Genomic DNA, 16,528 nt, shown 5'->3' with positions numbered 1-16,528 from the left:
CAGAGAGCTGGAACAGGAAGTCACAGCAATGAGACATTAGGGAGCTGACTGAAAGCTTCAGGTCATGATTGGCCTTATGTGTCTGGATGTAAGGTCTCCAGGCTCGGCACTCAAAATGTGACTTATCCCTCATATGCCCCATTGTTTTGCCACATTTTGGATGGGCCCTCCTTTGTTAGGCGGCTACGGCATCTTACTTACATCAAATAATCTCTCTATATACACCTCCTCATTGACCTTATCTCTCAGAATGTCCTGAGAGTGACGGACAAAGGTCACATAGCCATCCGCAACGTCCATCCCTGGTTTCTGTAGAAGGGGGACGTAAAGAGAAAAAGTTAGTTTAGCATAAAATGGATTTGAAATAAAAAGGAGAAACATCAGTGAATGTACAGTATGTTGAATTTTTAATACTCACAGGGACATCCACATATTTTGATGCAGCTTTCACCTGAAATGAATAAAAAGTTCCTTTAAGGTACAATAAGAATTTTTTCCTCCTCTTAAATAAGTTAAACACCTAAAGACATTTTCAGTATATACAGTAAAGTAACACTGTCATATTAAAATACAGAAATAGATAAACAACAATTACTTGTCCAAGAATTGTACTAGAATATAAAAAGAGATTCTTACTGTGAAGGAGAGGAAGGAGGAGAAGAGGGTTCCCTCATCATACCTGGAGATCTTGGCAAGTACACTCTCCAGAATGACCACAAACTGTTCAGGTGGCACAAAACCAATAACTCATTGAAGACTTATCTAGACTCATCTAGACTTATAACAATCCAGTAATGTCAGCCATTTTCTCAAAACGTACCTTTGCCACCAAAAGAGAAATCATCTCTTTTACACTCTCTTCAATAAGCTCATCGATTTGAGAGTGGTACTGTTTCTAAAAGGTGAAGATAGGTTTAAATACTCAGACAAGCTTATATAGTGCATATATAAAGACAGCTGTAGCCAGTGTTCACTGCACATCTGTTTGTTTAAACTCAGATTTATCATAAAGATGCAGGTGCCTAAATTCATGTATGTCATTAAATATACTGGTTTACACATTAAAACATGTAGCCTTGCAAAATAAATACTAACTAATGAGGTTGACCGAACATGAAATTGTAATTAATGGAGACCAAAATATGTATAAAACATGATTTCACTCACAGTTTTTTTCTATATATTATACAAAACTCTTTTGGAAAAGACACACTTCCAATTCTATGAAAGTATTCTCATAAACAACTGCATAAAGTTTCTGGCATTCCTGAGGATGATGTGATATGTGAAAGTACCAACATAGATCAAGCTTTTGTCAATCACAACAAACAGAAATAAGTTCTGCCAATTACCTCCTGGCCCATTTCCATGGCACACAGTTTTGCAGACTGGTCCTTGGCGTCCACCATCACATTGAACATGGTGCATAAGGACAGTGGGATGCGAAAGTCTGTGGAACGGCTGCTTTTGGTCAGCTTCGATTCAAACGCTCCCTTGGTGCTGTTGACCAGCAAAGTGTGTGAAATAGATGAGTCATCTTGCATTAAATGTCATTCATATTTAACAGACGTTTCAAATCTTCATGTGTACCATCAATCATTTTGAGTCTGTTTAGTTACGAGATACTATTTTACCGTTTAACGCTTGTCTCAATCATGTCACTAGACATGAGCTTCATACGGTTATCCAGGTGTTTGGCAAACTCTTCTTCCGGCCAATGTAGGTCCCTGATGAAGGTCTGTAGGGCATCCAACTTCCAGAACAAATCTTCTGACGTTCCCGAGCCATTACTGCCAGGTATAGTAAGATATTAGATATCAAGAGTTCAAGATATTCAGGTATTAAGAAAGATGCAGAGTATCTAAGACTTTAAGATCGCTTTATTTTAGCCATACACCAACTGGCAGTCCTAAAGTATGACCCTCAGAAATGGAATGAGTACTTTATAGGGAATGTGATTGCACAATCAGTGCATGGCAAAATAAAAGATTGGTGTGTTTACAAAACACATCAATAAACTTGCATTTTTGCGTGGCTATTAAACCTTGTAGGACTGACCTAAATTCATGCATAGTTTGCTCTGTCAACTTGCTCTAAAGGAGAGGGGTCTGGGAATGTCATGGTGAGAGAAGGCTTGCAAAGGTACAGTTGCAAACTAACAGACGTTAAGCAAGTTGTTACTTTAAGATGAAGCCAATGCTCTTAAAGACATGTTGGTTACCTAGTAGGAGAATCAATACTCCTTGGAGTTAATGTTAAAGACGTCTCAATATATACAATATTATTCTTAAAGAGTTCAACCCCAAAATGAAATTCCCTCGTGTCATTCCAAATTCATGTATTCCTTGGAACACAAAAGATGATATTTTGAAGAATATTTTTGTCTATATATTGAAAGTCAATGGGGTCCAAAACATTGAGTTTCATTGTATTACATTCTGTGCTCCAAAGAAGGAAAAAAAAGTCAGGTTTGAAATGACATGGAGTGAGTAAATGATTTTTCACTTATGGGCGAACTATACATTTAAGTAGCCAAATAATTAAAGTAGGTAAAGACTCTCTCTCACCACCCATGCCCACCAAGACTATAGGAGGTCCCAAGATCAAAACACACCATGCAGTCGACTCTGAGGACGCTGCCATCCTGAGTAGACAGATGTGTCGTAAGGGCCAGGTTAGAGTAAAAACATAAGAGTGAATCATGCTGCTATCTTGGAATTGGTTACGTTCAAGAAATGTAGAGTATGAACTGAGCTTGAAATTTTTATTTCCTTATTAAAATGGGTATGATTCAGTGATCAACTGTAAATGTGATGGCGTTCTAGTGTATTTGTTGAAAAAGAAGCCCACTCTGATGTTTAAACTCTTTGGGTGTTAGTTTCTACTGCCTTGGATGCCAGCTACACTGAAGTAACCTATACTTCAGAGCATCAGCTACCAACGCAGTGACAGAGCTACGACCAGGCAGGGAGTTCTACCAACCCACACCCACTGGTACCTTCCACACACAAAAAAACCCAATGTCTTTTACTGTTTCAGAACACCTCTCTGCCTCGCTATTCTCAAGGAACATATTTTCTTATCATTGACATGATTCTACCAGTACTTCTGAATAAAGAATCAACGAAGCCTAATGTCCCACTTTTAGAAATCACTTGCTAAAGAGAATAAAATAGTAGCTAAATATTGACTACAATGGCATTGGTCAGAAATAGGGAATGAAAAATCTAAGAACTTTTTTCAAATAACTGAATACTGAGAGGAGAAATGAGAGGGATGACTAAACTTAAAGACCCCATGATATCAAAAAGAGCTTTATTCCATTATGAGTTGTTTACTTATGATTTTAGTCGAAAATTAATGGTTGTCAGTCAGTGTGTCTTGGCTTTAAAGCCATCTATACTACTTGATATATTGTATGGATTGTATAGAATTGCATTTGAATAAAAACTATTGGCTTGACTGTAGGTTTGGGTTGCAATCCAGATCTCACCACCACAGTTTAACCTCAATGGCATGCACATTGAGGAAAATGAAGAGCTTTTCAGTTCTCATTTCAAATAACAAAATCACATGAGCCTGTCTGGAACCCTTTGCAGGCTACTTGACATGAGAATGATTCTAGAGGCAAGTCATCTTGACTTGTAGTTATCTTGTATATAGCCATAATCCGAATGTCATTTAACCATTGATAAATGTAGCAAATATCTTGCAATGCAATAATGCTTAACTGCAGATAAGTTAACTAAAGCCACTCAAAACATTTTCATGCCAAGAAGACTTTTGAATGCATCAGATCTCAGGTAAATGCATTGAATACACACTCAGAGTCATAAATAGCAGCCATCCAGGACGGAGTGGAAAAGCTAGGCATTTGTGGAAGGTTAACAGATAGTCCTGCTACTGGCACGGGAAGATTTGGTACTTTGGGAATTTGAAGGTTCACATTTGGTAGATTCACATTGGGCAGATTACTTGTTAAACTCCTGCAGAAACAGACAAAAAAAAGAAACAAAAAAATCCATAACAGTGGCAGTGTGGAATGCTGCAAATAATGCAATGTAAGACATACAATACAAAAAAACAGAAACTGAGAAATGGAAAAGACCATCTTTACACATAAAGAGCAGACACATAAAACTGATCATTAAATGTAAGGAGAGAATCTACAGCACATTTAAACAGAAGACCTGAGTAGAAAGAAACTTGTGGTCAATAATATAGACAAAACAGCACACTTGTATAAAAAGGAAGTAAAAGCAGAATTTTTCCACAGCAAGAACAAACAGCAGCTTGAAAGATTAGAGGACGGTGATCGGGTTTTACACATGAAAACAGACAGCAAACAAATGAAGAAAACCATACTGACATATTTCTCAAGGGGCATCAGCTTAATTGACAGAAGAGTATTGTGTTAGGCTGGGAATATTTGAGTAGGCTGTATCTTTTCTAAAGATAGCAGGTCATCTAAACATTGTTATCTGTTCGTTAGGATCTGGTTCAAAATTATTAAAATGAACATGCAAACCAAAATCAAGCATGACAGAACAATTGATTAGGAGATAAAAAGCATTTTGTTTAAAGCGCACAATATGAGGGTTAGTTCACAAAAAAAAAAAGATGGAAACCGGCAAGACACTGACTGAAGACTGATAGATTGTGGACTTGGTGAACGTCCTCTGATGTTTGGCAGCTTTCTCATGTAAGGCATGGTTAAGGTCACTCTACTTAGAAAATTGAAATTATAATGGTTCCAATGGCGTAAACAAACTGGTTTTAGATTTTACCTGAGAAAATCTAACTGGATACTAAAGGGTTTCATTCAATTAACTGCATAGATTTTTCAGAGAACAATATCCATCAAAGGATGAGGATATGCCTGCACCTGCTATCTCATGTATATTTGATTTTTTTTTTTTTTTTTGGTGATGGTTTTGTCCTAAAAGGCCCTGGCTCCCAGTCACCGCACATTGTTGAGAAAGTGGTGTCTTACTTTACAGGCTCCCATGACTCCCGCTCAAAACCCCTGTGAATGGACTGAGCGATGGAGGACTCCATAAGATCCACATATCGCACCACAAGAGGGGCGTACAGGTCCTGCAGATGTTTGTGAAACTTTCCATTACACAGGTGATCTGTAAAAACAGGAAAAAATACCAGGTTATGACAATTCTGAGAGCAACATACCCAACTTTTACATTATAATAGCTATTTTATCCAGAGTTATAACACTTTTACTTTCAGAACTCTTAACCAAGTGATGGAAGAAGTGCTTACAGTCAGCACGGAGGAAGTCATTTAGAAGTTGAAAGAGCGGGAAACTGTCCCAGCTCTCAGGAGACTGGATCTCAAGAGCCGCATCCATTTCAACAGCGTAGAGCGACAGGAAGTTCTCAGCGTGCTCCACCATCAGGTCTGACCACCATGCAAAGGCCTTGATAGTCCAGTAAAGGAAGAAAGAACGGAGAAAGAAGCAGAAAGTTAGAAATCGCAAGTGTATAACGTAATCTCAGGCAAGAAAAAGATTGTAAACTGGTTAAGGGTCCGCCATATGATATTTCACACGTTCACTTTGTAAATCTATTTGTAAAGTAATGGCCCTTCATTTGAGCCATAAGGTTGAAGTAAGAGTTTTGGTCTGAGGGGTTCATGTTTTGCTTTATTGTTTGAGGTCATAATGTTTATTTAATAGATAAGGCATTCAAGTAACCAGTTTACAAGGCTAAAGGGTCAAGGTAAAAAGTTAAGTATTATGGACTTTAAAACTGGACTTACATTAAACCATTTATATTTGCAACACAGAAAATTCTACTACATAGCTTTCAAAACAAAGTCTAAATATTGTGAAAAACATTTCACCATAAGAAATAAATGAAGCTTCTATATAAAATTGCATATCTCAAGAATTATGAGGCCCTCTAAGGTAACCATGTTAATTAATATAAGAGAAACTAAATTAAAATTTAGCCTGTCATTCAAATCTAAAAAAAATGACGATACACCTTAAATCTTGTGTTGCAAATGTTTGTATATTTGTGACCTGAGGTCATTCCATTTTTCCTATATCAGGTCAATTCCCAGTGGAGTCAAGATGCCAGAGGAGGTGCAGTTCTCATGCAAGTGAGGTAGAAATTCCTGCATGCTTTTGCCCTCCAAATGGAAGATGTAGTTCAACCGTTCACATCACTGCATCCCTACCGTTGGGATGGGGATGTGTCCTGCGATCATGCAACATTGCCGTCCCTGATACGCCAAAGACTGCAAGCAGCAGGCTTCTTTACTTAGCAAAGCATATGGTTTGATGAATATTTCTTCTTTAATTTCTTAAAGTGACCATAAATTTTGGGCCTGTAGTGGGGTATTGAGCAGGAGTTTCTTAGATCAATCAAGCTTACTTGCAGTCTTGGCATAAAACACTTTTCTTCTAATTAAAACAACCGACCAGTGATAACCCCATTCAGGGATCTGATCAGAGGCTTAATCCTTCCCTTTGGTTGCATGCTACCTCCTTTTTTACCCCTCTAAACCCACAGCTTCAAAGAGCCCCAAAACCTTTCCCCCCAAATCCGCTCTGCTACAAAGGGATAGCAAGCTCTAAAACCAGACTTACCATAGCACTTACCTGCATGCTTCATATTTAACTCTTGAAAAAGCTACTTGGTTCATAATGTCAGCACTTAATATAGCAATTGCTAGTGGAGCAGGGCAATGCATATGGCTGAGGTTAACCAGACAGACAAGTAAAGTGTGGTAAAAAGCGATAAGAGACACCAAATCCAAGCAACCCATGAATCCTTCCCCAAGGCCCTTCTTGCTAATCTGGAAGCGCTGGATAGGTGTTATCATTAACATACTGATTGAATGCAAAAACTTTACTATAAATTAAAATCAGCAAGAGAGGTCCTGGGAAGAGGGCTATGTTATGACATTGATTTGGTCATTTCGAGGGATTGTTCAAGTCCAAGTTAGAGGTCTTCACGGATCCACTTCAATCAGATAACACGATTTCCGACAGGAGACCAGAGCAGGTTCGGGTCCAAAACTTTGACGAGTGCCTGGGACATGGGTCACATTAGATAGTAGTAGCTGAAGTAAATGTGCTTTTTCGGAATGGACCCAAGATGACCCGCGTTTGTTTAAAAAATGGCCAACTTTCCATTATTTATTTCATGCGTTTATCAATATATTATTTTAAACAAATATATCAATGTGTTATATATACTGTATATAACAATGTAACTAACGTAAATAAATCGGAGAATTAATGTATATCTACAAATAAGGTCGGAAGATGGTAATACTTTTAAATCTACACCTGCTGTGGTGTTTCTTATTTGTCGTCTCTGATTTAAACCTGTGTCAAGCCAGGTAGAAAAAGTAACCACTTGCCACTGGCATGCTGGGCTGCAGGCATGTGTAGACGTTTCTGCCTCTGTTACGTTCGGGTAACAGAGGAAAATTGTCTAAAAAAGGTATGGTCGGACTCAAATTTTATAGGGTCTGTTTCGGGCGAGTTTTTCTTTTCTTTTTTATTCATTTATGCACGTCGGGTGCATGGAAAGAATTGATTCAGGTTGGGTAGGACCTGAGAAGACCTCTTGTTCAAGTACACTAGCAGAAGGGAACACGACTAATTGGGAAAGGTTAAGGTGGTGCATAGTGTTGCGGATGCGTAAATATGTAAACATTCCCCCCTGGAAGCAAAGGAATCATTGAGCATTGACCTTGCCAGTGGGGGACGCAAGCCTTTCAAGAAGTTTGAAGGGAGACTTGACAGGCACAATGCTGAGGAATTAAGACAAACCCATGTCGGACGCGGCAATACATTCGCTCACGTTGTGAGGAATGGGACATTACAGGGGAAGGGAACTCTTCATAGCTCATGCACAAGCCAGTAAGGGGCTTTTTTCATTGCATTCATTTTAGCCACATACCTCTTTTCCCTGCAACAACACCATGGAGTGAATGGTGAGGAAAAACATGAACATGTAGAGAGTGATGTATGTGCAAAGTGTTGATTATAAACAATTTCCTTCTAAAACTTTTGGACAAAAAGTCACAATTGCGAGATTTAAAGTGACGTTGTGACATATAGTCACATTGTGAGTTATAAACTCGCAATAATGAGAAGCAAAGTCGCAATGGTGAGATTTAATGTCACAATTGGGGGATATGTTTACTCTAAGGTTGAAATGGCCTTCAAATAGTTATATAGTATGATGCCACCAGTTGGGCAGCAATGAAGTTCTAGCATTGTAGTTTCACAAATGTTAACAGAATGATTTACAGATGGTTCTATCATAATGTCTTGAAGATAAAGTGCTTAAACTCAAATATGTTGCTAATTTGTGTATTTTGATCAGTGTGTGTGTGTGTGTGGGGGGGGGGATATTTCATTTCCCAGAAATCCAAGAGACCAAAGCTAAACACTTTATGTCAATTCCATCATGTTCTTTAAGCATCGTCTTGCCCCATCCACCCAGACATAACAGAAAAGCCCTTAACTGCGTGAATCAACATGCTTGAGGGAAAAGGTACACTATGTGATGACAACTTAAGAAAAAAAGAAACATGATACTGTACCGACTGGTCTCCTGTACTTGTGACCGCAGCCTGTTAAGCATATTCAGAAAGATACAGTAAATCTATAAATCTCAGGAAGACCATGGATTACCTAATACTTAAAATTGCATCTGGGAATAATGCCAAAAATGCATTTGTTCCTAGAATAGTAACTGTTGAAACAGGCCAATTATTATAATTATGGCTGAAACCTTTACTTGGCTCAAAAAGGCCAAAGGGAATTGCAAAGGAATCTGTCTAACATTTAGAACACAGAAACAATCTGTATTCTGAGGCTTACTTTAGAGTATAGATCCAGGGAAAGTGGTTTAGAGACCTAGATCTCATGGGAGAGTGAACTCTTGTTGTTTCACTAATTTACTCTCATACAAACTGCACTGTGCAAACTGCACAGCTGCCTTTTTTGTTATAAGAGAGGAGCCACTGGCACTTTAAATCAACCTTATTTTGTATTAGATAAAGAAAAAAAGTGAGCGTAAGGGAAAGAGAGAGCGAGTCCCGACTCACCTCTGCGTGGTGGTCCTGGTTCTGATGTAGAACCTCAATGACTAACTCCGCAAGGCGGATGGCATGCTCCAGTTTTTTAGCAGGCGTAGCTAGGTTAGCTACATTCTCTGGAGCAGAATGGTGGGGAGAAGAGGGATGGTTAATATTACAGTGGTTGATTAATATATTTATTCTATGAATCTGTGATGTCATGAGCACTACAATGCAGTCTAAAGAAGCTAAAGTCATAAATACCTAACTGAGCATGCAGAAATGACAACACTGTTGATGACACTCATAACACTTCAAGAAAAGATGCCTAACTGATGTCAGAGACACTAGAATGCTCCTGTAAATCGCTTATTTGTAATCTTTGAGGCAAAAAAGCTTGCAACTAAACTGGGGTTCAAAAGTCTTGAGACCACAAGCGGTTCTATTTTTCTTTTTCTGATTTAAATTTTATTTCGTCATCGACATCATAATTTAAATGTAAAAATCAACATAAAATGTCTTAGTATTTATCTTTTGCATCTTCAATGGAGCAAAATCATCTGACCCTTAAATTTGTAGAAAATTGGTCAATGTCACTCACAAATTTCAGAATCTTGCAGAAGAAATGCAGAATCATTACTATGCCGTATTTATTTCACATCATAACATTTCCTAAAGCCTAAAACTTTAATTCCGGATTTGAATTATAGATATTTGGACACAGACGTTTAGACCCCACTGTAGGCTATATCCATTTAATACTGTATTTTTAATCTATCTCGGTATATTACTATTAATTAGTAGGACTTCTCATTTAAGGCCAACACATGAGAGAAAGAGTAGACCAGATTGTCAGACATATGCAACACTTTGATGAAATGAGGACATCAGGACACACAATAGTGTTTCTGATTTTAACATATAATCAACTTTTGTCTGAACAAGATGAAATGAATAAGACAGAAAACCAAAAGAAAGAAAAAAGCTAAATAAATAAAGTAAAAATACCGACCAACTCAGCAATGCTGAGGTCTCCACTGAAGGAGAAAAAAAATCTTTAATTTATTGACCGAAATGCTACTTCAGACATGAAGGACATTACTTATTTATCATTTCGTCTGACTCTTTAATCTTGGTGTCTAGGGTGTGAAATGTTCACTTTTATGCCAATGGTTTATTGGTCTGTTAAATTTGTGGGTTATTAATGGAGTTGTGGGGCACTGTACTGAAATTTACTACACTCTGAACCATTAATATCTGATAGAAGCTCATTCTAACTCTTCCTAAGGCCATGATGTCATCAACACAACATGATAAAGTAATGACAATGGATCTAATGATAATCTATGATTACCATTATCCAAATTTCATACTTTATCTATTTTCAATGTGTCCAAAATGTCAAATTTCTAAAACCAGGACTGGGAATTAAAGAAGCGAAATATCTCTTAAATGGATGGTGATTTAGAAAAGTAGTTCTCAACTGGTGGGTTTTGTCTCAAAAACAGTTTGCAAGTCCATTCTGACAAAACCAAAAACAAAGCTAAATGCAACAAATTGGCATTCCATTTTGCTGCTGATGTCAAATGTAGTGCGTAAAATCAAACTTTAGTTAGTGGATAGAATGTAGCAAAATTAGACAAAGAATTTGGCATAGTTTCAACCTAACGAAATATAAAATAAATAAATACAGTATTATTAAGTTTGTAATATTAATAAAATGATATTTTTTGTATTACTTTTACATGAAAAACATTTTGATATGGTGTAGGTTTAGCACTTGGTGCCCAATGAAACATCTAAGTTCTGAAGCAAAATTAGTTGAGAACCACTTATTTAGAAAATCCATTGATGTCAAGATATACTTCAATTATCTTATTCCCAGTGCTTTAGAGAGAAACATTTGCAAATCATTCTCCACTCACATTTTAACACATTGAAAAAACTGCCACTGAAATATTTGTGAAAGATAGAATTACTTCTTGTAAGTCTGCATAATGTAACACCATTAGGCAGACTGTGTAGCGCTCAGAGGCTCCATTTCAATTTATAAAGGCATAATATAACACAAAATAAGTTTTTACCCAAATTTTGTGCATATATTGATAGAAGAATACTATCTTCACAAAAAAAGAACTGCACAAGAGTGGACCTTGTGTCATGGTGAATACAGGACTTTCAGACTAAAAAAAGTTCTCTGTAATTGTGTCATGTGCATGTGCCAGGATGTGTTGAAGGGGACAGGGGATGACGTCAAACATAGCTTCACCTGGATCCTTCTGATCCTTTAGAGTTTTCTCAACTTGAGAGAGAGAGAGAGCGAGAGAGAGAGAGAGAGAAAGAAAGAAAAAGAGAGTCAGAGCCACATAAGGAGAGGGAGAAATAAGGGAGAGAGAGAAGGGAGAACTGGAGGGAAAAAGAATTATTCCTCAAGGTGGCATGTTTTAGCCCAAAGTCACTGCAGCATCCCTGGTCATTTCACTCTTGGTTGCTCTCCAGAGAATTAGTATATATTTGATATAGAATAATAAAAAGAATAAAAAGGCAAATAAACACACATGTAGATATTTACCTGGAACAACAAGAACAAAAACACATAGCACAGTAGCAACTGAAGGACACACTGAACAAAGAGACAATAGCCATTGTTCGGTTGCATGACAAATTGCACACAGCTGTAGTAATCACGAACAGGACAAACTTGTGATGTTGGAACACGTAAGTTATAGCTCGTACACGTGTACTAACTCCTGCTCTCCCGGTAGCTCAGTCACCTGTTGATGTGTCTGGAACCCCCCAGTGAAACCACCTACCACACCACAGTAACGATATACACTCAGACAAAGTAAAATAGCGAGCAAAGTAAAAATGCATTCAAGTCACAAACAGGAGCTTCAACCAAAAATGAACACGAGGAAGCAGAACGGATGCATCAGTCATGTCGTATTACAAACAGATGGAACATCTCTGCCAAAGAAATTGGAATCGGAACATTACGTATCGTTCTCTACTCAGTGTCTGTCATCTGTATGAAAATGGCAAAACAGAAAAGTTCAGAGAAGGATGCGGCATGGAGGGTTGATTTGATGGAAGAGAGGTAAAGAATGAGGGGTGAGCAGTTGTTACTCACGGATGGTTAAATCCATAACTTGTGTTGCCAAGGAGTAGACAGGATGATCATACATTTCCCTCTTTTTTCCTAAAGAAAAAGAGGATTCCGGCATGCAAGAGTTTGGGGTCAGAGGAAAGGGGGTCAAGGGTCGGTTATGGTGAAGGGATGTCTTGTGTTAAGGGAAGTTCTCAATAAAATCTGCTTTTGGAAAACGTTGGATAATACAACATGATTTGATGGTTAAAACCATTAAACCACAATCACCCTTGAATTCTCACTTAGAGACACTAAAAATGAAGAATAAAGTAGACGTGGAAAACTACTGTTCAAAAGTTTGGGGCAAGTAAGATTTTGTTTATTTTGTATTTTTTTATTAATACTTTTATTTAGCAAGGATGCTTTAAATAGATCAAAGGTGACAGTAAAGACTTTTATTTTGTTTCAAAAAATTCTATTTCAAATAAATGCTGATCTGAATCTCCACAAGAGTGTTAAGCAGCACATCTGTTTTTAACATTGATAATGATAAGAAATGTTTCTTGAGCAACAAATCAGCATATTAGAATGATTTCTGAAGGATCATGTGACACTGAAGACTTACATGTCGTAAAATAAATGCAGCATTGACAAGCATAAGAGACTTCTTTCAAAAGTATTTAAAAATCTTACCGGCCGCAATTTTTTTTGAACAGTAGTGTATTGGTCACCCAGATAAAAACTCTGTCACTTGAAGCATAATTTTCTTTCTTCCATGGATTTCAAAATTTGATTGATTTTATACTATTTTTCAGCCACTTTTGTTTTATGGAAAAGGGCAGCAGACAGTGAGCGTGTTCCACTAAAGAAAAGAAAACCATGTGCACTTCAGTTGACATGAGGGTGAGTAATTGATGACAGATTCATATTTGGGTGAGTTATACTTAAGGAAATTGTGTTACTTTATTCAATCATGGAACAAGCAGTCAAGGCCCATTAGAGAGGCACAATTGTAAACTGATACTGTGTTTTTTTTACTTTGCCACCATTTGTGGCATTTGTATCATTGGTTTGTCACCTTGTTCGAAATAAGCGACAGAACCAATAATTTGAGCATTCATTCAGAGCGATGATTTAAAAATATCTTCAAACATCTAAACACAAACATCCTCCTCAAAACCAGCTCTCAATGCCTTCTACTCCTCCACAAACAGAAACCCATCGCTATTGCCCATCTTTTGCTTCTTTTTAATCCTCTTTCACGCTTGTTGCCCAGCCTGGCATTGTTTCATGGATGCTTCCCTCTTCATCTCATTGCTCTTTTCCTCAACCTATTTTCCTCTAATGGACTCTTCCACCCTACAACCATTCCTTCCCACATACTTAATTTATTTCACCGCAAGATTATTCCCCATTGCTGCATTCCTTTCTGTTCACCGACTCATTTTCCTTGCTCCTTTTTCCTCCTCTGTAACCATTTCTCTACCCTGATGTCGTTTATCATCCTGATCTCAGCCATAATAATAGAAAAGAGAATGGGTGGAGAGCATCTGAAAATGTCCAATTTCCAATCTTCTATGTTATCGCAACACATAGGAAAGGGTCAGAAGCTCTTCTTTGTGTGGATTTGAATGCATTTTTTTTTACACACAAGTCCACAAAAGGAGAATGGACAAGAAGACATTGAAACTTTTCTTGAAAACAGAGAAAGAAACAAAAGCAGTAATTGACCGTAGAAGAAACAAGTATATTATTTCAAACAAGACAGATGCAGTGTAATTCAAGAATGTGCTCTGGTGTAAAATCAAAGATCAAATTAAATAAGCAAATTAAATATAACATAAATGCAGGCAATTGATTCTTTTTAAATATATATTAAAAAATCCCATGTGTATACTTAACTGCAAATCATCAAAATTAATCTACAATTGAAACAAAATCCTAATTAACCAAACCTACATTTATTTTCCTCTCACAAACTGAAAGTAGAAGAACAGATGATTTACTCAAAGCACATTATTCAAATATGGACCACAGTTTATGCATTAAATCGATTCAAATGAATGGAAAGCACAAAAGTTAAAAGCACAAAAGTTCCCTTCTGGTTCAAATCATCATATGGTTAAGTGCTTTAAAATCATAATGCTGTGAAAGAAAAGCGTAATGCTAGTCACCTTCCACTCTGGCGTATTCAGTGATGCGCTGGTAGTTAATTTGAGCTGCTTGCTCTAAGCATTTACGAATCACAGCCTTGACTTCCTCCTGCGGCACTGGGGTCACAATGTCCTTCATAAGCACCTGTGAAAAAACACAAATCCCAAAAAATTTTATCTAGTGACATCAATGTTGTTGTCCTGGTATGAATGAGTCATACTTTTTAAAACTTTTTTTTTATTTATTTGAAATAATGATGCATGGCAGAACAAGTAAACAGAGGCAGGCGGTACTGAACAAAATACCATCAATTGCTTCTCTTTTCCTTCTACAGCTGCTACTCTGAATCAATATAAGCAATGTTGTCATTACCCTCTCCAGCAAAGACAGAGTGGCTTTCAATGCTCCCTCAGGGCGACCAAACGGAAAGCAATACCTACAACGACAAAAATTGCATTGTGTCTGTAGAAAATCCTGTATACAATACACACATTTTCGGATGCAATGTCGAGGAAAAAAACCCAGAACGGTGTACATCAGCGGTTCTTGACTGGTGGGACGAGAACCAAAAATGGGTTACGGACAGCACGATGCTAAATGTGAATAATACAATGCAACTCTTTTAAAGAAAATACTTCCCATATCTTTTGTGGCTGACGTCAAATGCTGAAAAGGTAAAAGACGCACTGAGAAAAATGAAACCACATGCTAGTGTCTTGTTTGATTTGCACAGCTCTGTTGTTGAAATAACATTGACATGTTTATGCACTTATGGCTGTGCACCGCTCATGTTCAGCCTAATACAATATTTGGCCCAGCATTTGTTCCATGCATTAAGCTGATAAATCACCTCTGCTGTTGTTTATGTGTTTACAAAATTGTCCAATTCCCTGCTCTGCCTATTAATTTGCATATTGTTGGGACTACGCAGCCAGTGGTGATATCATTTTTAATGTATGATTTTAAAGGACATTTTTGTCTACTTTCGTACACTAAAAATGTAATGAGATGTTGGATTGCAATCGACGTTCAATATAAAATATGCGTCTTGAAACAAAACCAACAGAACCACTGGTGTACAAAGTCTTCTTGCTATTACAGGCTGTGAAATGTTCAATAAATGCCTTAAGTCTACATACTCACCTAAAGTTTGTGATCTGATTCTCCAGAAGGACACGTAATCGTTCTTTGATTTCCTCAAAGCGTTCTTTTTCTTCCACCGTTACTGTTCCAAGACCATCAGGCCTATTTTACAAGCAAAACATGCCATTATTTGCAAATTGATTAGGAAGAAAGATCAATGTTGAGCCGAGACGAAAGTAATAAAAATCAAAAGAAAGTTTTGAACTGATTTATTATTACAGCTAATTATGATACTACATAATTGCTTTATAAAGCCATGTATATTTTCAGTGAAAGCTAATCAAACCACATTAACATTTCAGTATGCTCTATATCACACTTGTAACAATAAAATACAGGCCTGGCACACTGAGCTCAGAAAGAACATCTAACCAGAAGCAATGTCTGGTTTTCTTAAATCTAATACACTGGCTCTAAATGTATTTGTACCCAGCAGATGGGACCCTGTTGTGATACACATGGGGGACATTCTTTCCAACCCATTTTTAAAAATTTACAGCTATTGATGTCACAAAACTCCAATTGGGCACCATATTTCATTAAAATATATTTAATACACAGCTAGCTTCAGCACAGTAATAAATATACTTTCAACGAGTCAGTGGGAAGAGAAAGCTGAACTAAACGTGCTGTACAAGTGCATACAGGCTTGTATGAAGTCAAAATTCTAAATATTTTCTTAATGCAGGATCTTAGTGTTATTGTTAAGATAAATATGTCACATTATGAAATATCATGATGACTTAAAAGAAATGAAAGGTTTATAGTTCTTTTTTTTCTGCTGAAAAAAAAAATTGGGGGTGAGCTACAGTATACTTTTAAGATATCCTAAGCTGTATAAGCAATGTCACCCTGTGTGAGATACATTTGCTGCTATTGCACAATATAAAATATGATGCTGATATGAACGTATCCTTGATAAGCCCTCTTACCTTGCGCTCTCAGGGGCCAGCTGTGTTTTACATTTCCTCTTTTTTTTAGACTCCTTTTTCCCTCCTGACATTGAGCCAGCCCCCTGTAACTCAGACCCCCTCTGACTATCAGGAACATGTAATGAATGAGCAACACAATGAGATTTGGAAA

General features: G+C 37.3%; 1 protein-coding gene across 2 annotated transcripts in view; it reads right to left on the bottom strand.

The window, feature by feature from the left end:
- The window catches only part of cadpsb (Ca2+-dependent activator protein for secretion b), a 77,831-nt gene that overhangs the window by 5,881 nt on the left and 55,422 nt on the right, over window positions 1–16,528 (bottom strand). The window contains exons 14-28 of one of the 2 annotated variants that reach the window (XM_084427050.1): window positions 15,446–15,547; window positions 14,675–14,738; window positions 14,323–14,446; window positions 11,330–11,362; window positions 9,091–9,197; window positions 8,584–8,613; window positions 5,278–5,434; window positions 4,994–5,135; window positions 3,825–3,986; window positions 1,635–1,790; window positions 1,353–1,500; window positions 821–895; window positions 637–720; window positions 419–451; window positions 202–309 (exon numbers count right to left, since the gene is read on the bottom strand). In XM_084427050.1, coding sequence (XP_084283176.1) covers window positions 202–309; window positions 419–451; window positions 637–720; window positions 821–895; window positions 1,353–1,500; window positions 1,635–1,790; window positions 3,825–3,986; window positions 4,994–5,135; window positions 5,278–5,434; window positions 8,584–8,613; window positions 9,091–9,197; window positions 11,330–11,362; window positions 14,323–14,446; window positions 14,675–14,738; window positions 15,446–15,547 — 1,525 coding nt within the window. The remainder of the gene's footprint in view (window positions 1–201; window positions 310–418; window positions 452–636; window positions 721–820; window positions 896–1,352; window positions 1,501–1,634; window positions 1,791–3,824; window positions 3,987–4,993; window positions 5,136–5,277; window positions 5,435–8,583; window positions 8,614–9,090; window positions 9,198–11,329; window positions 11,363–14,322; window positions 14,447–14,674; window positions 14,739–15,445; window positions 15,548–16,528) is intronic. The other variant, XM_084427051.1, reaches the window with a different exon arrangement.

This window comes from Rutilus rutilus (genome assembly GCF_951802725.1).
Source record: "Rutilus rutilus genome assembly, chromosome: 12".
NCBI classification, from domain to species: Eukaryota; Metazoa; Chordata; class Actinopteri; order Cypriniformes; family Leuciscidae; genus Rutilus; species Rutilus rutilus.
Note: the sequence above shows the minus strand (reverse complement) of the source record. Positions and strands in the feature narration are given on the sequence as shown.